The sequence below is a fragment of the Microcaecilia unicolor genome, chromosome 4, assembly GCF_901765095.1.
Source record: "Microcaecilia unicolor chromosome 4, aMicUni1.1, whole genome shotgun sequence".
Lineage (NCBI taxonomy): Eukaryota > Metazoa > Chordata > Amphibia > Gymnophiona > Siphonopidae > Microcaecilia > Microcaecilia unicolor.
This window is the reverse complement of record NC_044034.1, coordinates 61,899,590-61,924,530: the sequence shown is the minus strand read 5'-3', so window position 1 is coordinate 61,924,530 and position 24,941 is coordinate 61,899,590. Positions and strand designations below refer to the sequence as shown.

At 45.9% G+C, this 24,941-nt stretch overlaps 1 protein-coding gene across 1 annotated transcript in view; it reads right to left on the bottom strand.

Moving 5' to 3' along the window:
* Window positions 1–24,941, bottom strand: part of RNF17 (ring finger protein 17) — a 785,154-nt gene that overhangs the window by 270,398 nt on the left and 489,815 nt on the right. Inside the window, 2 exon segments of the mRNA XM_030200280.1 lie at window positions 15,407–15,557; window positions 18,277–18,483. Coding sequence (XP_030056140.1) covers window positions 15,407–15,557; window positions 18,277–18,483 — 358 coding nt within the window.

The window sequence follows — 24,941 nt, the reverse complement described above, 5'->3', positions numbered from 1 at the left end:
ACGGACTCGCACCAGATTACATGACGGAACTTATCAATCTACCAATAAGAAATGTGACAAGAATAGCAAGAACCTACCTAACCTTTCACTACCCCAATTGCAAAGGTATAAAATACAAATCTTCACATGTCGCCAGCCTCTCGTTTATAGGCACACAACTTTGGAACTCACTACCCAAAGACCTGAAACTCATAGAAAAATACCTACAATTCAGAAAAAAACTGCTGCTGACTAGCACTTTCACACGGAGGTGAGAGGCACTCTCATGTCAGTGCAGGGGCCCGGCACGGAGGGGGGAGGGAGCGGCGGCGAGGAGGGTAGCTGGACATGGGGGGAGGGCGGGGGGAGAGAGGAGGGTTGCTGGACATGGGGAGAGAGCAGGGCAGAAAGGAGGGTTGCTGGACATGGGGGAAGGGCAGGGGAGACAGCAGGGTTGGTGGACGGTGGGGGGAGAGGCCAAGGGAAAGAGGAGGGTTGCTGGATATAGGGGGAGGGCAGGGGAGAGAGGTGGGTCGGTGGGGGGGAGGCCAAGGGAAAGATGAGGGTTGCTGGATATGGGGGGAGGGCAGGGAAGAGAGCAGGGTTGCTGGACATGGATCAGGGGAGGGGAGGGCAGGGGAGAGAGGAGGTTTGCTGGACATTGATGGATGGAGGTAAGAATTATTACATTTTGCAAAACACAAATCTCACCTGTTTTAACGGGCTTAACGGCTAGTAAAATAAATAAATAAAATACTGGGCATGCTACTGACATCACTTCCAGCCACACAGGAGTTTCCCAGGGTTACTGTCTTGGATTTCATGAGGTCATTTCTGTAATGTAGGAGTATCATGTGGCTGACATCTTGGAAAAGAGGCATGGCTAGGGTGTGGATCATGATATTACTTCCATTAACAACATAAAAAGAGGGCAGGGAGTGTGCATAGAGTGAGTGAGAGAGGCAAAGTGGGAGGAAAGCAGGTGGGGCGGGGATGGATCCACAACAAACCCAGAAGCACGTGTGATCAACTGTCAAAAATAAGTAAATTATGTTTGATGAAAGCTATGTAACACACTACCTATGATCTCTAATGTGGCATGATGTCACTCAGTTAATTGTTATTGTAAATATTAGACACTGGTGTATATTCCTTAACACAGTGTAGAACATGATTATGCAGACCACTCGAGGCAAGTGCCAACATTGTGGAATCAACAAACTATGTATAATTGTACTGAGACTGGGAGCAGATGAAACTTTGGGTAGCTGATAATGAACCAAGTAGTTGCAGCATCCGAACAGTCTTCTGCACTAATTTTTGAGCACCTTCCCTTGATGTGCTCTTGACCAGCCAATCGAAGTAAGGAAACAAACTAATCCTCCAATCTGTATAACGATGATGCGACACAGCAAGACTTAGGAAAGTCATCCTGAAATTTTCTCTGCCAGATACCTGTTCAGGTCCCTTAGGTCTAGGATGGGACAAACTCCCCCCATTTTTTCTAGGTATGAGGAAGTACTTGGAATAGAATCTCTTCTCGTGGTGAAACAGGTTCAACTGCATGAGCCTATAGAAGGGAGGAGTTCCTCTGCAAGCATTTCCTGGTGCTGAGAGCTGAATGTTATCACTCTTCTGCAATCTAGAGGAGGTTGACATTAATTAATTCTGTACCCCTCTAAGACTATTTTCAGAATCCACCGGTTTGAGGTTACAATGAGCCCTTTTGGAAAAAAATTCACCTCACTCCTACCAGTAGACTATCTGGATGGGCACTTTTAGATCAGTTATGCTGTGCTAGAACCAGTCAAAAGCATATCCCCTGCTTAGACTGCAGATCTGGCTGGGGCTTTTGGGTCTACTGCTGCCAAGGATGAGAGCACGGAGGCTGGACCTGTTGCTGAGGATGGGGAGAAAGGAGTGTATCTATGCCTTTGAGAGTGAGGCAGCCTGGGCAGAGAAATTATATTTGTTAATTCTGTTTAAAGTTTGGTTCAGTCCTGTAAAGTGGAAGAATGCCATCTGGGTTTAATTTACTCAGAAGTCTAGCTTTTGCTAGACTAGAGGTTAGAAAGGTCAGAGAGAAGTAATTATTTACCACATCTGGATACCATTATGAGTAAGGCATACTGGATAATCTCGACGCTGTTTAGAAGCAGATAGAATAAATAATTCTAGATGATTTAGAATTTGTCTTATAAGGAATTCTGATTTCTGCTTATTTTAGAATATGTTTTATTCTGTGTAATTAATAAGTTCTATTTCTATGTAGAATATCTTTGTCTGACTTTTCAAGTGAGCTTTGTCTGCAGTTTAAGAGGTCATCATCTGGTTTGAATTATCCACAGTCCTAGCGAGTTCTGTGTAGGAAGCTAATAGGTGAAAGAGGTTAGGGAAAGTCTTGATTAATTATAGCTAAGTATAGGACTGGTATTCTGAAAGTAATAACAAATCATGTATGTGTGTCATTAAGCAAGATTGGCCCCTTGACCCCTTAATGAATGCCAGAGTCCAGTTAGCAGTTAGTATGAAGTTAGCTGGGAACCTAAGAATTTAATAATAATAAAATGCAAGAGATAGGTGCCACATTGTCTAGTTTGAGAGGCCCCAGGTCATAGGTCAGTTTAGGAAATATCTCAAACCTATGTAACTGATATTTTGGAGTAAATGTATAGAGATAATTAGTTCAAGGCAGGGTAATCAATCTATTCTTTACCATCTGGTGAGAAAGGGGGGCTAGAGAGGTGTAGGACCCTATATAACTGGGAGCAGAAGCAGCTTACATTAGAAGAGAAGAAGGAGCTGAGACGAGAGAGGACAGACAGGAGACGCAGGATCCAGAAAGCTGAGAAAGAGAAGAAGAGACCTAGTGCTGATGTCCTACTTTGTTTGCTGGCAAATAAAGAAGATTTTTCTCTCATTCTGGTGTGTGGTGTTTGACTCCTGAAGTACCACAGATTCTGCTAACAATAGTGGTAATTCCTGCAACAAGAGTAGTAGGCACTTTTTCACCTCCAAGAGGTGGAGGCCACAGAAATAGAAGGGCAAAAGAAGGACTTGATGGCATCAATCCTCTTTTTAAGAATGTCTACCTCCTCTCCAATCTGGTCAACAAAGATTATCATCTCAGCATGGGACATACCCCAGCTTCTCTGAAATACTAGCTCAAGGTCCAAAACATGCAGCCACGAGAGTCTGCACATGCCGATATCCACAGTGGAGAGTCTGGATGTCATGTCAAAGTATCAAAAGTGGCCCAAGCTATGTGTTTTCTGCACTTCTTCTGCTTATTGGCTACCTGGTGAAGGCATGCGGCCTGCAACAGTGGGAGTGTATCCACAAGCTCTAGCAGAGTTGCCTACCAGGGACTTCAAGTAAAGCAAAGATACTTACCTGAAGGTATTCGAGGACAGCAGGCCTTATATTCTCACATATGGATAAAACAATTCTGCACTGAGCGGTCCGGAGCTTATTACAAGCTATTAAGCTTTGTGGAATGAAAGACATGCTCCACTGTGCGTGTGCAAGTGCCTTCCCACCAGCAACGAGAGTGCGGTAACCGCTGTGTAATATTACAGGATAAATTCTAAAAAGATGGAAATAAGGAGACAACTCCAAGGGAAGTCAGGAGTGTTGTAAGAATATAAAGGCCTGCTGTGCTCAGAGAAATCGAAGATACGTACCTGTAGCAGATATTCTCAGAGGACAACCAGGCCTATTTATTCTCACATATTGGGAAATCCCTAGCTACCTGTCTCACTGAAAACCACTGCCACTGGTCAATTGGGCCTCACAATGGCAAGGACATATCAGATTAATCTTAACTATATACAAACTATGTGAGTAAAGCCTGGAACTGAAGAAAACGAGCCTAGAGGGGTGGAGTTGGACTCTAGACCCCAAACAGATTCTTCAATACTGCCTGTCCAAACAGACTGTCACGTCAGGTACCCTGCTCAAGGAAGTAATATGATGTCAATCTGTGAACTGAAGACCATGTTGCAGTCTTGCAAATTTCTTCAATGGAGGCTGACCCAAGTGGGCTACCGACACAGCCAGGGTCAGCCAAGCCTGGGCTTAAATGAAAGAAATGCAATTTTCCAGCCAATTAGAGATCGTGCGTTTCCCCGATGGTGACCACCATCCTGTTGGGATTAAAAGAAACAAAGTTGGGCAGACTGTCTGAGGGGCTTAGTCCGCTCCATGTAATAGGCCATTGCTCGCTTGCAGTCCAAGGAATGGAAGGCACTCTTGCCAGGATGGGCATAAGGTCAGGGAAAGAATGTTGATAAGACAATACACTGGTTAGATAGAACTCAGACACCACCTTAGAAAGGAACTTATGGTGCAGAGGACTACTGTTGTGATGAAACTTAGTGTAAGGAGCATTCACCACTAAGGCCTGAAGCTCACTGACCCTGCAAGCTGAAGTTAACGCCACCAAGAAAATGACCTAGGTTCAGATGGCAGGAATCCAGTGGCTCAAAAGTAGCTTTCATCAGCTGGGTGAGAACAACGTTGAGGTCCCGTAACACAAATGGAGGTTTGACAGAGAGCTTTGTCAATAGCAAACAACCAGAGGTTGTCCAGAGAAGGGCTTACCCACTACATGTTGATAAGCACCAATCTCATTGAGGTGAACCCTTACAGAGTTGGTCTTACAATAAGAATCAGAAAGGTATAGAAGATATTCAAGCAGGGTGTGTGATGGATATGTATTGGGATCTAGAGTCTTGCTCTTACAAAAGACAGCAAACCTCCTCATTTAAAAGAGTAACACCTCTTAATGGAATCTTTCCTGGAAGTCAGCAAGACCCGGGAAACACCCCATGGGAGACCCAAAGAAGCACATTCTAGGTTCAAAACATCCAGGCCATGAGGGCCACAGACTGGAGGTTTCGATGAAGAAGAGACCCCTAGTTATGTGCAAAGAGGATCGGAAAATACTCCAATCTCCACGGTTCCTTGGAAGATAACTCCAGAAAAGGAGAGAACAAGATCTGTTGGGCCAGTAAGGAGAGATCAGTATAATGGTCCCGCGGTCTTGATTAAGTTTCAACATAGTCTTCCCCACAAGAGGTATGGGAGAATATGTATATAGAAGACCTATCACACAATGAAGGAGGAAAGCACCTGATGCTAGTTTGTCGTGGGCTAGGAGCAGAATAGAGGGACCTTGTGCTTGAAGTGAGCGGCAAAAATCCACCAAGGGGGTGCCCTATGCTCGAATCATCTCTCGGGCAATGCCCATGTTGAGACTACTCAACACCTATCCCAAAGAATACAAAGAAACCTGTGAATGACGTTACCAACTACCGTCCAATTGCATCCATACCTCTAATCACCAAATTATTGGAAAACAGAGTGACCTCACAACTTAATGAATATATTCAGAAATTCTCCATCCTCCACGAGTCCCAGTCGGGCTTCCAATCTGCCCACTGCACTGAAACGGTTCTTCTAAACTTAATATCTAAATTCAAACTTGAAATAGCAAACGGATACAACATCATCCTCTTACAATTTGACTTATCCAGCGCTTTTGACATGGTTGACCATTCAATCCTTACCAAACTCTTGGACAAACTTGGGATCGGTGGAAACATTATCAACTGGATTAATAACTTCATTACTACCAGATCCTATCAAGTCAAAGGAGCTACAAATCTATCATCCCCATGGTCATCAGAATGTGGAGTGCCACAGGGATTTCCACTCTCCCTGATACTTTTCAACCTTATGATGATCCCCTATGATCCCCTTGTCCAGAATACTAACCAAACATGGTCTAAATCCTTTCATTTACTCCGATGACGTCACCATATATACAGTGGGGGAAATAAGTATTTGATCCCTTGCTGATTTTGTAAGTTTGCCCACTGACAAAGACATGAGCAGCCCATAATTGAAGGGTAGGTTATTGATAACAGTGAGAGATAGCACATCACAAATTAAATCCGGAAAATCACATTGTGGAAAGTATATGAATTTATTTGCATTCTGCAGAGGGAAATAAGTATTTAATCCCTCTGGCAAACAAGACCTAATACTTGGTGGCAAAACCCTTGTTGGCAAGCACAGCGGTCAGACGTCTTCTGTAGTTGATGATGAGGTTTGCACACATGTCAGGAGGAATTTTGGTCCACTCCTCTTTGCAGATCATCTCTAAATCATTAAGAGTTCTGGGCTGTCGCTTGGCAACTCGCAGCTTCAGCTCCCTCCATAAGTTTTCAATGGGATTAAGGTCTGGTGACTGGCTAGGCCACTCCATGACCCTAATGTGCTTCTTCCTGAGCCACTCCTTTGTTGCCTTGGCTGTATGTTTTGGGTCATTGTCGTGCTGGAAGACCCAGCCACGACCCATTTTAAGGCCCTGGCGGAGGGAAGGAGGTTGTCACTCAGAATTGTACGGTACATGGCCCCATCCATTCTCCCATTGATGCGGTGAAGTAGTCCTGTGCCCTTAGCAGAGAAACACCCCCAAAACATAACATTTCCACCTCCATGCTTGACAGTGGGGACGGTGTTCTTTGGGTCATAGGCAGCATTTCTCTTCCTCCAAACACGGCGAGTTGAGTTCATGCCAAAGAGCTCAATTTTTGTCTCATCTGACCACAGCACCTTCTCCCAATCACTCTCGGCATCATCCAGGTGTTCACTGGCAAACTTCAGACGGGCCGTCACATGTGCCTTCCGGAGCAGGGGGACCTTGCGGGCACTGCAGGATTGCAATCCGTTATGTCGTAATGTGTTACCAATGGTTTTCGTGGTGACAGTGGTCCCAGCTGCCTTGAGATCATTGACAAGTTCCCCCCTTGTAGTTGTAGGCTGATATCTAACCTTCCTCATGATCAAGGATACCCCACGAGGTGAGATTTTGCGTGGAGCCCCAGATCTTTGTCGATTGACAGTCATTTTGTACTTCTTCCATTTTCTTACTATGGCACCAACAGTTGTCTCCTTCTCGCCCAGCGTCTTACTGATGGTTTTGTAGCCCATTCCAGCCTTGTGCAGGTGTATGATCTTGTCCCTGACATCCTTAGACAGCTCCTTGCTCTTGGCCATTTTGTAGAGGTTAGAGTCTGACTGATTCACTGAGTCTGTGGACAGGTGTCTTTCATACAGGTGACCATTGCCGACAGCTGTCTGTCATGCAGGTAACGAGTTGATTTGGAGCATCTACCTGGTCTGTAGGGGCCAGATCTCTTACTGGTTGGTGGGGGATCAAATACTTATTTCCCTCTGCAGAATGCAAATAAATTCATATACTTTCCACAATGTGATTTTCCGGATTTAATTTGTGATGTGCTATCTCTCACTGTTACCAATAACCTACCCTTCAATTATGGGCTGCTCATGTCTTTGTCAGTGGGCAAACTTACAAAATCAGCAAGGGATCAAATACTTATTTCCCCCACTGTATCCCCTTTAAATTCAATCTATCTGAAATCCACGACAAAATCAATACTGCCATTACCACTCTAACCTCCTGGGCTAATGCTTTTAACATGAAATTAAATAAAGAAAAAATGCAGTGCCTGGTTTTCTCTTCCCAATACTCTCCTTATCTCCCGACTACTCTCAACACCCCTGATGTCAAACTCCCCATATCTGACAACTTAAAGATACTGGGAGTAACGATAGACAGCCATTTATCTTTTGATAACCACGCTAAGCTCACCACAAAGAAAATGTTTAATATAATGTGGATATTGAAACGAGTGAAGCCTTATCTTCCACTCAACACTTTCTGGAACCTGATACAGTCTACTGTTATTACCCATGCTGACTACTGCAACAGTGTCTTTTTAGGATGCAAAACCCAAATACTGAAGAGACTCCAAACTGCCCAAAACACGGCTGCCAGACTTATTTTTGGCAAATCAAAATTCGAAAGTGCATCACCTCTTCGAGCAAAGCTTCACTGGCTCCCCATCAAAGAAAGAATAAATTTTAAGATCAACACAATGACCCACAAGAGATCATCCACGGCGAATCCCCTGGCTACATGAATGAATTGATCGTCCTCCCTGCTAGAAACAGATCTATTTCTTCACGAACTTATCTTAACCTACACCTTCCCAATTGTAGAGGAATTAAATACAAGACCTACTACGCATCCAGTTTCTCCTTTTTGGGCAGCCAGCTTTGGAACGCTATACCCAGACCAACGATTAATAAACGACTTCTTGCCCTTTAGAAAAATGCTTAAAGCTCATGTCTTTAAGCAAGCCTACCCAAATGCCCCAACCTAATCTCGCCAATTTTCAGAAGGCGTTTGACAAAGTGCCGCACGAAAGACTCCTGAAGAAATTGCAGAGTCATGGAATCGGAGGTAGGGTATTATTATGGATTAAGAACTGGTTGAAAGATAGGAAGCAGAGAGTAGGATTGCGTGGCCAGTATTCTCAGTGGAGGAGGGTAGTTAGTGGGGTCCCGCAGGGGTCTGTGCTGGGTCCGTTGCTTTTTAATGTATTTATAAATGACCTAGAGATGGGAATAACTAGTGAGGTAATTAAATTCGCCGATGACACAAAATTATTCAGGGTCGTCAAGTCGCAGGAGGAATGTGAACGATTACAGGAGGACCTTGCGAGACTGGGAGAATGGGCGTGCAAGTGGCAGATGAAGTTCAATGTTGACAAGTGCAAAGTGATGCATGTGGGTAAGAGGAACCCGAATTATAGCTACGTCTTGCAAGGTTCCGCGTTAGGAGTTACGGATCAAGAAAGGGATCTGGGTGTCGTCGTCGATGATACGCTGAAACCTTCTGCTCAGTGTGCTGCTGCGGCTAGGAAAGCGAATAGAATGTTGGGTGTTATTAGGAAGGGTATGGAGTCCAGGTGTGCGGATGTTATAATGCCGTTGTATCGCTCCATGGTGCGACCGCACCTGGAGTATTGTGTTCAGTACTGGTCTCCGTATCTCAAAAAAGATATAGTAGAATTAGAAAAGGTACAGCGAAGGGCGACGAAAATGATAGTGGGGATGGGACGACTTTCCTACGAAGAGAGGCTGAGAAGGCTAGGGCTTTTCAGCTTGGAGAAGAGACGGCTGAGGGGAGATATGATAGAAGTGTATAAAATAATGAGTGGAATGGATCGGGTGGATGTGAAGCGACTGTTCACGCTATCCAAAAATACTAGGACTAGAGGGCATGAGTTGAAGCTACAGTGTGGTAAATTTAAAACGAATCGGAGAAAATTTTTCTTCACCCAACGTGTAATTAGACTCTGGAATTCGTTGCCGGAGAACGTGGTACGGGCGGTTAGCTTGACGGAATTTAAAAAGGGGTTAGATAGATTCCTAAAGGACAAGTCCATAGACCGCTATTAAATGGACTTGGAAAAATTCCGCATTTTTAGGTATAACTTGTCTGGAATGTTTTTACGTTTGGGGAGCGTGCCAGGTGCCCTTGACCTGGATTGGCCACTGTCGGTGACAGGATGCTGGGCTAGATGGACCTTTGGTCTTTCCCAGTATGGCACTACTTATGTACTTATGTAATTTCCACCCCCAATTCTATTCTGACTTAAATACCAACCTCCCATCCTTCTCTTTCCATCTCTTCTTAATTTTATCCCTCCTTACCCTTTCTCCCAAATTACACTATCCTATCCTGTCTACCCTCTTTTATCCTAGTCATATATTATCTAGCTCAACTTATCATACACTACTAAGCCCAACTTTACATTGTTTTCTACTGTTTTATTAAAATTCTATTAACTTTGTATTTCAAATTACTATGTAAGCCGCATTGAGCCTGCATTATGTGGGAAAGCGCGAGGTACAAATGTAATAATAATAATACTCACGCGGTTGCATGACTCCACATCTGTACAGCCTCCTGACACAGATGGCGTGACCCGGTGCCCCCCTGCTTGTTGGTGTAATACATAGCAACCTGACTGTCCTTTTTGAGTATAACTTAGGGAGACAGCCGATCTCTGAAAGCCTTTAGTGTTCTAAATAACCTGAAGCTCTGGGTGATTGATCTGGAGATGGGTTTCCTGAGCGAAACAAGTACACTGAGTGTGAAGCCTATCTAGATGAACTCCTCAACCAAGGCGAGATGTGTCATCAGCACTCTTTGTGGCTGAGGAATTTGGAAAGGAAGTTCTGGAATTAAATTGGATCACATGGTCCACCATAAGAAGGAGCAAGCAAGCTCCGAGAACACTTGGATAACATCTTCCAGGTTCCTTGTGGTGTGGCACCACTGAGAAGCTAAGGTCCATTGGGCAGTTCTCACATGAAGACGTATCCCGGGCATCACATACTGTGGACACCATGCGCCCCAACAAACGCAACATCTGACAAGACAAGACCTGAGTAGTTCGAACCCAAGAAGCCCAGTGTAACTAGAATGTCCGTTCTCGGCCCTCGGAAAAGGCTCTAACGTTCTACGTATCGAGCAGGGCTCCAATGAACTCCAATTTGCTGTGCAGGGTGTAGATGGGGTAGTTTAAAACAAATCCTTGGAGCATAAGAACCTGAATAGTCCTCCGTATGGACTCACGGGCACCGTCCTCTGACCCGAGATAAGAGAACACATGAACTCCCAGTCTGCATAGCAATGCTGCAACCACTGATAGCTATTTGGTCAATACCATGGGAGCTGACGAAAGGCCAAACGGCAACACGTAGTACTAGAAGTGCTGTGTACTCAGCTGAAACCATAGATACTTCTGGTGGGCTGCAAGTATCTGGATGTGTGTATGGGCACCCAAGTCCAGAGAACATAGCCAATCGTTTTCCTGAATCATGGTGAGAGGGGTGCCCAGGGAAACCATCCTGAACTTTTGTTTGACCAGGAATTTGTTCATGGCACTTAGGTCTAGGATGGGACCCATCTCCCTTGTCTTCTTTTGCATGAGGAAGTACCTGGAATAGAATCCACGTCCTTCCTCCCCTGGTGGAATGGGCCAGACCAGATGGGCCTTTAGAAGATCTGAGAGTTCCTCTGCAAGTACTTGCTTGTGCTGAAAACTGAACAAATAAGCTCTCTGTGGGCATTTTGGAGGTTTCTGATGCCATCTGAGTTGGACTTTTTGAAGAACCCACCAGTCGGAGATAAGGGTCCTCATTTAATTGAAAAAATTAGGCTCTGTTGGAGACCGTCAAAAGCTCAATCTTTTCTTTGACTGGAGAGCAGGGGCCATAGGTGCACGCTGTTGACAGAATGAGCATGCTGGGACTGAGCCTAAGATGACAAGCAAGAGGAGGCAGCAGCATACCTATGCCTCTGCAAGTAGTAGGCACCCCTTCTCGACTTGCCAAAAGACCTCCTAAAGGAGAAGGCTGATGCAGAAGGCGCCTGGCGGGAGACAGAAGAGATGGTATCAGTGTGTTCCTTATCTGATCAGTGACCTCTTCAACATTCTCTTCAAAAAGGTTCTCTCCCTGGCATGAGGCATTCGCCAATCTCTGCTAAACTGCTGGTTCCAAGTCAGAGACACACAGCCATGATAGTCTGTGCATCGTTATACTTCAGGCAGAGATCCTGGATGCCACATCAAGAATGTCGTAGACACCACTGGCCAAGAACTTACGACATGCCTTCTGCTGCTTGTTCAACTGGCAAAGCGATTCAGCCTGCTCCAGTGGGAGACAGTCTGCCAAATCTAGCAACTTGGTCACTGAGTCCTGCAAGTAGATGCTTGTGAAGAGCTGTTGAGAAAAGCACAGAGGCCTGAAACAACTTTCTCCCAGAAGAGTCCAAGGTTCTAACTTCATTGTTCGTAAAACTCTTGGCTCTTTTGAGGGCGGATGCAACAATAAGGGAATGATGAGGCAACTGAGGCTTATCAAACTGCTGGGAGTTGTGAATCTGGTACATGGTATTGATTTCCTGGGCAGTACCAGGACAGAGGAGACTCCCATTTCCACACACAAAACTTCCTCTGCAGGATCTCATGCAGTGGTACAGTAACAGCATTTCTAAGAGGAGACTTGTAGTGCAGGACCTCTAGCATTTTGGCCCTGAGCTTGTCCTCCACCTCCAAAAGAAATAGAATGGCAGCCGCCATTTCCTTGACAAAAGAGGGACAGGAAAGGCTCTCAGGAGGAGACTTTCTCCTTTCCTGCGGAATGGAGGGGACAGAGAACATGCCATAGGACTCATCCTCCAAGAAGTACCACGGATTCTCTTCCGACTCTCATAAGCTCTCCTCATTGGTGTCAGTCAAAAACTCCTCATGGGAAGGTTGAGGTGTAATTAAACTCTGCAATTAGTTGCCAGATAATGCGGTAAAAGCAGTTAACTTAGCAGGGTTTAAATAAGGTTTGGATAACTTCCTAAAAAGAAGAGTCCATAAGCCATTATTAAGATGGACTTGGGGAAAATTCACTACTTATTTCCAAATTCACAGCATAAAACGTATTGTACTGTTTTGGGATCTTGCCAGGTAATTGCAACCTGGACTAGCCACTGTTGGAAACAGGATGCTGGGCTTGATGGACCTTCGGTCTGTCCCAGTATGGCAATGCTTCTGTTATTATGCCTCAACTTAAAGGACCCATATCCCCAAGAGGGGCAAAGAGTGTGCTCTTGCCTCAACTCTGACAAAGCTTCCTCCATCAACATTGAGGGGGTACCTGCTTGGGTGGCAGTCAACACCGGGGCTGCATGTGACACCGGCATTGGAGGTCGCACTGCAGGCTGAGGGCCAGAGCTGAAACAGGAGGCATGCTAGGAACAAGCACATCCAATGCACTCCGTTGCAAGAAGCCAGCCAACAATTCAGGGAACAATGCCCGGATGTTCTCATTGAGAGCCAACACCGAGAAAGGCTGGGGCATTGGCTCAGAGACAGGCTGCAGAACTGCATGCAAAGGTTGTCAGTGCTTAATAGAAGTTGGGTCCCACTGTCAGGGAGACTGATATATTGGTGCTGTTTCAGAGGGCGAGCAACCCTCTCAGTGTTGACGCGTTTTGGGTACTGGTGATGCTGGTGTTCCGGAGCTCCCAGCAACATGCTTCGAGGAGGAGCAATGATGCTTCTTCATCTTCTTACAATGCCCAGCATCAAAGTTCTTTGGTGCAGACAAGGAAGATGCAGAATCCAAAATGGGTCCTCAGTATCAGGTCCTCAGACGCTCAGGCCTGGGTGGGCACTACCGGCACTCAACATCGTGGCAAGGAAAGGGACCTCCTTGATGCCAATACATCACCAGTGTCCGATGAAGCCAATGATCTCAATGTCGATATCTCGGACTTCTGCGTGAAAAGCCTCGCAAGCATGACCTTTATAGCTTCCAGAGTTCTTCTGCATTTGAGCATTTAGAGAACAATCAAAGCTCTTATGTTCAGGGCCTAGACATTAGGCACACAGTACATTTTGTATGCCTCAAACTCATCGGCAGGTTTGTGCGACATAAAGAAAAATAACCGCAGGGAAATCAAATAGCTCAATAATGGAAAGATGCGAGAGAAATTTTCTAAGGAACTCAAACCCGGCTGGTGAACAGAGTACTTAAATTCTGTTGAGAATATATTCACTCTGCATAAAGCAACTGCAATTGCCTGACAATAGCCAGCGTTTTGTCCACTTGGTTTAGGAACATACAGAGTCTTCTTTAAAAACAATCAGCTTCATTCTTGACAGAAGTACTTTGTTTCTTCAAATGTTAAGTCAAACTGAGACAAATTCTAAGATGAATAATGATTAAAGTAAATACATAGGTTTATTATGCCAGTGATAGTGCTGTAGCCAGTTCATTCTCATTTGAAATATAGGCAAGTGTGGCTCATTGAGGCTTTTTTCCTCCTAGTGTTTTCTTTTTAACTTAAACTTGATGTATGCTGCAATTCATAAGGTGAGAGTATTTTCCGTGAACTCAGTAAATGCACTAGCTAGCATGTTGAACCACTGATCTGCTCGTAGGTTCATCCCCTCCCTTTTTTTACCCTCACAGACAAACTGGAAACAAGTGGAGGGAAGGAGGGGGTGATCATTTCAGAACCCCTAAGCAAGTCCAAATTTGACACAATACATAGGAGAGTGGGGGCAGTCTGTGAAAAGGCTGTGCAATCAGTAACTCCAGCTGTCAGACAAAGAGTGAAAAGTTACTAAGTACCACCTGTTACTGAACCCATTGGTATAGGAATTCAGCCTCTAGCTAAGCGTTTCCAAGAGATCATAAAAATAAGCTCCATAGCACTGTAGCCCATACTGTGTCCTAAACTCTAGCAGAAAAATGGGCCTACAGCATTTTTGGAGACAACTGCTGCACTAGGTCACATGTCTGCATCACCTGCTGGCACCAGATAAATACTGACGAGCTAAAGGCAGCAGCATCCTACTATAAAGCAAGTGAAGTTGGCTTTGAGCTATTTTTCTCTGGCTACATCTGATGGCAGGATTGATAAAACTCATTCATCTGGCCTCCTCTGGCATGAATAAGGAATTTGTATTTGTAGGAAAGTGTGATTTTGATTTTTCCTGTACTCTTTGGATCTGCTCCTATTTTGCCCTTTTTTTAAAAATTGCTGTTCTTCTATTTCTCTTTGTATATATATGCTGGGATAAACTTTTTTTTAAATTAACATTTTAAATTTTACAACCAAGCAATAAACACTAATACAGACGTGACTTTTCCACAAAGTAAAAAAAATACATTAGAAGGAAACAGGATACTGGGCTTGATGGACCTTCGGTCTGTCCCAGTAAGGCAACACTTATGTTCTCAAAAAACTTAGTAATTTTTAAAAATGTCACTCGTCCAATTAAAGAGGATCAAAGACTATGATCATTGGAGATTAAATTATAAAGAAACAAGAAGTTAGACAAAAACATCTGAAGAAGCTTCTGGATACAAAAAGAGCAGCTAAGAACTGCAGGGGTTTTCATCTAGGTCCCCCACTATAGCTTTTGCTGCTAGGAATGATGTAAGGTGAGAAGGTCCAAAGAAAATATTTAGTAGACTGATAGCTGACAGTGCAAATCTGAAGTATCCCTGGTTTTAACAATAAGAATTGCCTGTGTCGTTTCTGAATGTCCCTGGAAACATCCAGAAAAAAAAGTATTCTGAATCCTAGAAAAGTCTTCTCTATTCTTAAAAAAACATTCTCATTATCCAGTTCTTATCTGGCGCCAATACCACAGTGGCAACCAAAGTTGATGCTGTTGCTCAGCCTGTATCTGATAACTCAAAAACAGCAGAAACATCCAAAGGGACAAGATCCTGGTCTAAATTTTGCTGTCCCTCCAAAGACTTGGATGGATAAATTCATTTTTAATCTCAAAAATGCTATCAATGTACAATATTGTAAGACTTCCATAACTGTGGTTCTTGACCCCAGTCAGTCACATTTAGTGTTATGACCTAGGCAGGCATTCCATAAGGCACTGCAATTTAATCAACAAGTCAAATTTGATGATTTAAAAGATAAATAATGTAACAATTTAAAAACTGATAAACATACCTCTACAAACGTTTCTGAAACAATTTTGATAATTTGTCCTCGTCGCCACTGTTTCAGGATGGGTATCTCAACAGCACAGTACATTTCTAGTTTCCACTCAATTGGTTCAGGCTTTGATTTTTTATATGTATCAGACATCTTGTCCTGTAAACTAAAATTCCACGAATAAAAATATTAAAGTGGAAGAGTAGCCTAATGATTAGTGCAGTTTGCAGAGAACCTGGGGGAAGTAGGTTCGATTCCCACTGTGCTCCTTGTGATCCTGCGCAAATCACTTAACCCTCCACTGTCCCAGGTATGTGAGCCCAGTAGCAACAAAGTACCTGCATAGAGTATGTAAACCCCTTTGGTTGTACCACAGAAAGGCAGTACATGACCTTTATTTCCTTGTGGATAACAGAACCAGAACTGAGGATTCTACACTACAAATTCAGTTGTAACATCCCTTCTGTCAGGATAATGTAATAAAGCAGAGATGCCAACGTTAGTCCATCCTAAAGCTGGAGATTTAACACCGCTATGCTGAAAGTTTTTCTTGCAAGCCCCAGCTATGTCTAAAACCAGATCTGATAGATGTACATTTAAAAAACTTTATTGATAGAAAGTAAAATTCCTTTTTCTAGTCATTTAATTTTTCAAATTTTGTTGGTCCCAAACTCTTAACTCTAGCCAGTCTCTGTCCATTTGGCATTTCATTTCTCTCTAGGTCTGCCATCCATCTTACCTCTGTATCACTATCCACCTTGTTCAGTATCTTTTCCTATGTCCCTGCCTCTATCCTCCCACCATACTGAGCATCCCCCTTCTGTGTCCATATTCTTGCCCTGTCCTGCATCTCTCCATCACCAGCATTGCTCCTGTGTATCTCTCCCATCCTAAATTGCCCCTCTGTGTCCCTATCCCTCCCCATGTACAACATCTGTCTTGCTCTCTCCCCTCTCACTCCTCTCTCCAGAGTCCTGCATCTTTCCTGCTCCCTGCCTCCTGGCCTCATCCCCAGGAGGCTCAGCAAACATCCCTCCTCTTCTGTCCATACCCCAGTATATCCCCCTCTTTTCCCATGCCTGTCCTCAACATTAAGCTCTGTCCCCCTCCCTTACAGTATGACATCTTAGTCTCTCCCTTCCCTTCCCTCCTCTGTGGTTCAGCATCTCTCAATCACTATACCTTCCTGGGATCATTTAAACTTCCACTAATTGCTGGCAGCAGCAGTACTGAAAATAGGCTGGCAACAGTCCAGGGGGCTTCCTTGTGCCAGTTCTGCCCCTCTAGAAACAGGAAGTAGAATCAGAGAAGGCAGGACCAGCAAAGAGAAGGACCCATAGACTGGCCAGAGGTAGCCTGGTTTCAGTGCTACCACTGGCAATCTAGAGTAAGTTTAAAGGAACCTTGGGGGGGGGGGGGGGGGGGGGGGGGGGGAGAAGTGACAGATGAATCATAGGATGGGGACAAGGGAAGGGAGATGAATGCTTATGGCGTGGGTGAGGAGCAAAGCATCAATGCTTCAGGGAAGGGTGCTTTGGTGTGTGTGAGCTGGGAGAATAAGGCCAAATGCATGTGTCACCTGCCTAATACATGTATATTGGTATCTTTGAATAAAGGGATGGATATGAAAAACCTAGCTAAAGAAGACAGGGCCCTCCCAAAGAGCTGCCCCTTTCTCAGGGACAATTTAGTCAATTTCAACTATGACCAAAATTACCCCAAAAGTAAAACAAACAGAATGTGGAATAGCAAGTATTTTATCTTGACATTATTATTTCTTTAGTATAATTAGACATATGAAGAGCTGTTGCATTAATAACTAGGGTTATAAGAATAGCTAAGTATAACAGAAAAATTACATAAAACAGAAATTATTATTCACTAGCAAAAAAGGCCCGTTTCTGACACAAATGAAACAAGCGCTAGCAAGGTTTTCCTCGGAGTGTGTGTGCTTTACAGAGTGTGTGTGAGAGTGAGTGAGTGATAGAGAGTGAATGTGCGAGAGTGTGTGTGTGTGAGAATGAGAATGAGTATGCGCGCCAGGGGCCCCCTCCCTCCCTCTCTCCCAGTTCCAGGGTGGACCCGCCTTCTCCCCCTCCCTCCCAGTTGCAGGGTCCGTCCGCCACCCCTCCCAGTTGCAGGGTTGTTGCCCCCCTCTCCCCCCCCCCCCCCCCCTCCAGCCACCCTGCAAGGTTTAACTGCAAAATTAGGGAGCTGTGTAGTGTAATAAAACGGACCTGCAACGTTGTGAAGCTGACTCCGTGGCTTCACTGAAGTGAAGGGTTCATAAGGTTCGTGAGATTCGTCAGTCTGTCACCATCTCTCTCGGCCTCGCCCTCGCACCTCTGATAGGTCCGTCGCCCTCAACGTGATCACGTTTTGACGCGAGGGCGGGGCCAAGAGAGATGGTGACAGACTGACGAATCTCACGAACCTTACGAACCCTTCACTTCAGTGAAGCCATGGAGTCAGCTTCAGAACGTTGGAGGTGCTTTTTACAATAGTAGAGATATGCAGTTTTTAGTGATCTGACAGAATGATTACAGAACATAATGTTTACAAGAAATATATTAAAGGGAAAGTTGCAGCATTTAATGCCAATACACTTCAAAAGGTTTAAACTATGCTCCTTAATCTATTAAGTGCCCCACATGTTCAATACCCAATTTAAACTTGCAAGCATCATGCGACGTACTCCTAACTGAGCTAGAAGGGGCTCTATTTTCACACAGTGATAATTTCAACTTATCATACTACTTAGATATATATTTTCTAGCTGAATACTCATCACTTTAACACATTAACTATAAAACTATGAGAAGTCTGTTTATCCAATAATATGAATAAAAATAAATATGCTAGAGGAGGCTATTCTCCATGTATACCTTTTAAGCAGATGCCCCGATGACAACCACTGAACAGAGATTTTGGAGGGGGATGATACACAGCTAACTCGCACTTGTAGCTCCTCTTTGCTGTGTGTGAAATCCATATCCTCTTCAAAGTTGAAATCTGAGAAATCAGGTGTTTGGTCTATTGTCATGTCTAGAGCTGGATCCCATACTTCATTGTAAGGCAAATATGGTGCCTCTCTTACAAAATTGAAAAACAAACATGCACTGATATACTGAGGTATTCTGAAGTTTCTCCAATACAGAACATTTGTAATCTGAAAACACCACACTTGAATAAAACCGTGAAACAAAACATGTACCAAAATCTAAGGGTAACATTTAAAGTGTGTTGAGCTTTGCAGTCATAGCACATTAACAACTAAAATTAATGTGTAGTAATAGCAAAGCTTCTGCAATTATTGCTGGAGTTTATTAGTGTGGTGTAACAGCAAAGCTTCTGCAATTATTACTGGAGTTCATTAGTGTGGTGTAACATTTTAGAAAAAGCGTTCAAATTGGAAATTACCAAAATGCATGGCAGCAACCAATCTATAGCACTACCTGAGTCTGAGGGCGAATGTTTGCTTTGATCAGATTTGTGGTGACTTGATTTTACTTTGGGCTGGTACCATTGTTTCAGACGCAGCCCTGGGTAGGGTGAAATGTAGTCAAGTTGGGCATATGTTTTGAACCCCTCGAATATTGTGATAAAGCGAAGTTACTTACCTGTAGCAGGTATTCTCCGAGGACAGCAGGCTGATTGTTCTCACATGTGGGTCGGCGTCCACGGCGGCCCCAGGCACGGAAAGATTTTCCAGTAGAATCCAGAAGCTTTGTGACAACCCGTAGGATGCTAGGCGGACGCACCGCGCATGCACGGCCATATTCCCGCCCGCGTGTCCGTTCCCGCCTAAGTTATGCGAAAAGCAAAGAAAGAAGAAACAACTCCGAAGGGGAGGTGGGCGGGTTGCTGAGAACAATCAGCCTGCTGTCCTCGGAGAATACCTGCTACAGGTAACTTCGCTTTCTCCGAGGACATGCAGGCTGCTTGTTCTCACTGATGGGGTATCCCTAGCCCCCAGGCTCACTCAAAACAACAAAGAAAGGTCAATTGACCCTCACAATGGCAAGGACATAACTGAGATTGACCTACGACGCAACAGCTAACCGAGGGTGCAGTCTGGAACAGAACAAAAATGGGCCTGGGGGGGTGGAGTTGGATTCTAGACCCCAAATAGATTCTGCAGCACCGACTGCCCGAACCGACTGTTACGTCGGGTATCCTGCTGAAGGCAGTAATGAGATGTGAATGTGTGGACTGATGACCACATCGCAGCCTTGCAAATCTCTTCAATAGTGGCTGACTTCAAGTGGGCCACTGACGCCGCCATGGCTCTAACACTATGCCTCTCAAGAGTCAACCCAGCCTGGGCATAATTGAAGGAAATGCAATCTGCTAGCCAATTGGAAATGGTGAGTTTCCAGACAGCGACTCCCTTTCTGTTGGGATCAAAAGAAACAAACATTTGGGAAAACTGTCTGAAGGGGCTTGTCCGCTCCACATAGAAGACCGATGCTCTCTTGCAGTTCAATGTACGCAACTGACGTTCAGCAGGGCGGGTATGAGGACGGGGAAAAAATGTTGGCAAGACAATTGACTGGTTCAGATGGAACTCTGACACCACATTTGGCAAGAACTTAGGGAGAGTGGGGAGGACTACTCTGTTATGAAGAAATTTAGTATAAGGAGCATGGGCTACCAAGGCTTGAAGCTCACTGACCCTATGAGCTGAAGTAACCGCCACAAAGAAAATGACCTTCCAGGTCAAATACGTCAGATGGCAGGAATTCAGTGGCTCAAAAGGAGGTTTCATCAGCTGGGTGAGGATGACGTTGAGATCCAATGACACTGGTGGAGGTTTGACTGGGGGCTTTGACAGGAGCAAACCTCTCATGAAGCGAACAACTAAAGGCTGTCAAGAGATAGGCTTACCCTCTACACGATAATGGAAAGCACTAATTGCACTAAGATGAACTCTTACGGAGTTGGTCTTGAGACTAGACTCTGAGAAGTGCAAAAGGTATTCAAGCAGGGTCTGTATAGGAAAAGAGCGAGGATCTAGGGCTTTGCTGTCACACCAGACGGCAACCTCCTCCACTTAAAAGAATAACACTTCTTTGTGAAATCTTTCCTGGAAGCAAGACTTTAGAGACTCCCTCAGAGAGACCCAAGGAAGCGAAGTCTACGCCCTCAACAGCCAGGCCATGAGAGCCAGGGACTGGAGGTCGGGATGCAGAAGCGCCCCCTCATTCTGAGTAGTGAGGGTTGGAAAACACTCCAATCTCCACGGTTCTTTGGAGGACAACTCCAGAAGAAGAGGGAACCAAATCTGACACGGCCAAAAGGGCACAATCATAATCATGGTTCCGCGGTCTTACTTGAGTTTCAGCAAAGTCTTCAACACCAAAGGTATGGGAGGATACACGTAGAGAAGGCCCTTTCCCCAATGAAGGAGAAAAGCATCTGACGCTAGCCTGCCCTGGGCCTGAAGTCTGGAACAGAACTGAGGGACCTTGTGATTGAGCTGAGTGGCAAAAAGATCCACCGAGGGGGTGCCCCACTCTTGGAAGATCTTGCATACGACACCCGAGATGAGCGACCACTTGTGAGGTTGCATTATCCTGCTCAATCTGTCGGCTAGACTGTTGTTTATGCCTGCCAGATACGTGGCTTGGAGAAGCATGCCGTGCTAGCGTGCCCAAAGCCACATCTCAACGGCCTCCCGACACAGGGGGCGAGATCTGGTGCCCCCCTGCTTGTTGACATAGTACATGGCAACCTGGTTGTCTGTCTGAATTTGAATAATTTGATTAGACAGTCGATCTCTGAAAGCCTTCAGAGCGTTCCAGATCGCTCACAGCTCCAGGAGATTGATCTGAAGACGTGATTCCTGGAGGGACCAAGCTCCCCGAGTGTGGAGCCCATCTACATGCGCTCCCCATTCCAGGAGAGATGCATCCGTGGTCAGCACCTTTTGAGGCTGAGGAATCTGGAAGGGACGTCCCAGGATTAAATTGGATCGAACTGTCCACCAAAGAAGGGAATTGTGAAAATTGATGGACAGCCGGATCACATCCTCTAGACTCCCCGCAGCTTGATACCACTGGGAAGCTAGGGTCCATTGAGCAGATCTCATGTGCAGGCGTGCCATCGGCGTCACATGAACTGTGGAGGCCATATGGCTGAGAATTCTCAACATCTGCCGAGCCGTGATCTGCTGAAATGCCCTGGCCATGGAAACGAGAGACAAAAGGTTGCTCTCGTCTCGGGAAGATAGGCCTGAGCTGTCTGAGAGTCCAGCAGAGCTCAAATAAATTCTAGTTGTTGACCTGGAAGAAGGTGGGACTTTGAGTAATTGATGATAAACCCCAGTAGCTCCAAGAGTCGAATAGCCATTTGCATGGACTGTAGAGCTCTGGCCTCCGAGGTGTTCTTCACCAGCCAATCGTCGAGATAAGGGAACACATGCACTCCCAGTCTCGTAGCAACACTGCAACCACTGTCAGGCATTTTGTAAACACCCTGGGTGGGGAGGCAAGCCCAAAGGGCAGCACACAATTCTGAAAATGCTGTGTTCCCAGACGGAATCGCAGATACTTCCTGTGAGCTGGAAGTATAGGAATGTGAGTGTAAGCATCCTTTAAGTCCAGAGAGCATAGCCAATCGTTTTTCTGAATCATGGGAAGAAGGGTGTCCAGGGAAACCATCCTGAACTTTTCTCTGACCAGGTATTTGTTCAGGGCCCTAAGGTCTAGGATGGGACGCATCTTCCTCCCCCCCCCCCCCCCCGGTTTTCTTTTGCACAAGTACCTGGAATGGAATCCCAGTCCTTCTTGCCCTGGTGGAACAGGCTCGACCGCATTGGCACTGAGAAGGGCGGAGAGTTCCTCTGCAAATACCTGCCTGTGCTAGAAGCTGAAAGACAGAGCTCCCAGTGGACAATTTGGAGGTCTGGAGATCAAATTTGATGAACCAACTGGTCGGAGGTTATGAGATCCCACCTTTGTTGAAAAAATTTTAACCTCCCCCAACCGGTAAACCGTCCAGCACAGGTACGTTTATGGCAGCTATGCTCATCTGGAGCCAGTCAAAAGCCCATCCCTTGCTTTTGCTGGGGAGCTGCAGGGGCCTGTCTGGGCAAACGCTATTGCCGTGAACGAGCGCGCTGGGGCTGAGCCTGAGAAAGCTGTCGGGAAGGTGGATTATACTTACACTTATAAGCAAAGGGAGCATTCCTACTGCCCCTGAAAACCCACCTACCTGTTGAGGTAGATGCTGAAGGCGACCCAGTGCGAGAGCTTGTCGAGGGTGGTTTCCCGCGGGTGGAGCTGCTATACCACCTGCTTGACCTTCTCACCAAAAATATTATCCCCCCGGCAAGGAACATCCGCAAGCTGCTGCTGGGTCCAATTGTCCAGGTCAGAGGCACGCAGCCATGAGAGTATGCGCATCACTACACCTTGAGCAGCGGATCTGGATGCAATATCAAAAGTGTCAAGCACTCCTGGACAGGAATTTACGACACGCCTTCAGCTGCCTGACCACCTCCTGAAAAGCCATGGTGTGCTCCGGAGGAAGCTTATCTACCAAGTCCGCCAGTTGCTTAACACTGTTCTGCATGTGGATGCTCGTGTAGAGCTGGTAGGGCTGAATTTTGGATATGAGCATAGAGGACTGGTACGCCTTCCTCCCCAAAGAGTCTAAAGTCCTAGCTTCTCGCCCCGGGGGCGCCAAGGCGAAATCTCTAGTACTTCTGGCTCTCTTGAGAGTGGAATCCACAACCGCAAAGTCGTGAGGTAACTGAGACCTCATCAACTCAAGTTTTCCATGGATCTGATACTGGGACTCTGCTTTCTTGGGGATGGTGGGATTAGATAAAGGTTTCATCCAGTTCCTCAGCAATGTCTCCTTGAGGACATTATGCAGAGGGGCAGTGGATGACTCTTTAGGTGATGAAGAATAGTCCAGGACCTTGACCATGTCAGTCCTGGGCTCATCCACAGTTCCCACAGGGAAGGGAATGCCCACAGACATTTCCCGGACAAAGGAAGAGAAGGACAGACTCCAGTGGAGAAAGCTTCCTCTCAGGTGAAGGAGTGGGATCAGAAGGAAGACCACAAGGCTTCCCAGAAGAGAAATATCTGGGGCCTTCCCCTTCATCCCAGGAGGCATCCTCCTCGGTATCAGACAATAGTTCACGAACTGCAGTCCGAAATCGGGTCCTTCTCGACGCCAAGGAACAATGTCCTTTATGGCGATGTCGAGAGGTCGACTCCCATGCCGGTGGCGACGAAGCTCCCTCCATCGACGTCGACTCGACCTGGGTGGCAGCTGAGGCTGATGTCGCAAGCGGTACCAGCGTCAGAGACCTCACCACAGGCCCTGAGCCAACCGCCACTTCCATCGTTGGTACCGGAGACGCAAGCACCCCCAGCACCGGAACAGAGTGCTGCAGCAGTCCTTCCAGAAGGCCTGGAAGAATGGCTCAGATGCTCTCCTCCAGAGTCGCCGTCGAGGAAGGCTGAAAGGCCGGTGCAGGAGTCGATGTCAGAATCTGTGCAGGCCTGAGAGGCGGTACCGGGCTGTCCGGAGATCTACGCAGCAACACCTCTTGTATGGAGGGGGAGCGCTCCTCCCGGCATCGATGCTTTCCGGGTACTGAATCCTTCAATGCCCCAGAGCTCCCGGTACCGTGCCTCGAAGGAGACCGGTGCCGATGCTTCTTAGCCTTCGCCTGAAGCATGTCACCAGTACTCCTCGGTACCGACGAGGACATAGAATTCACAAACCTCCTTGGGGTCGGGTCCGACATTGGTTGGTCCTAGTGGACCTGCCCAGCAGGGGCCTTCGAGACAGGTGAAGACCCAACTTGACGGCTCACTGCTCCCAGCTAAAGGTGAAGTTCGGACAGCCATTACCTGCGCTCCCGATGTGATCCCCGGTGCCAATGTCGACGTCGAGAAATCAGTCAGACCTCCAAAAAGATGGTCCCAAAGAGCTCTTCTCGATGCCTTCTCAAGCTAAGACACAACTTGAAGTCTGGGCAATGGTCGGGCACAAGGCACTGGATGCACCAGGAGTGCGGATCAGTGCCGCTGGCACTGAGCACACTTCTTGAAAATCGCTGGGGGGCTTCGATGACATGAGCGGAAAAATCGCGGCAGCGAAATCGAACAGCTCAATTGTGCCAAGTAAAGAGCACAACAGGCTTCACCTATATCTGCACCAAAATTTGGAACACCTTACCTAAAGTCCATGAACAACTATTTACAATGCAGAAAACACCTGAAAGCCTACTTTTACAGATCTTTCCCTAAATAACCAAACATGTCCCATTGCAACACAATGATCCTACACCACTAAACACTCACAAATCACGTGACAATACACTGTCCTTTCAATCACGCAACATGATTTTCCTTAGGTAACCTACAATCCACTCCTGAACCTTACATAGCCCAACTTACCTAAATAACCTGTTACCCACTGGACCCTTACCAGGCAAACTGTTTTATTTTAAATAACCTGTAATTCACTTTTGAATTCTACTATATAACCTGTTTTACTTAAACCAGCCTGTAAGCCACATTGAACC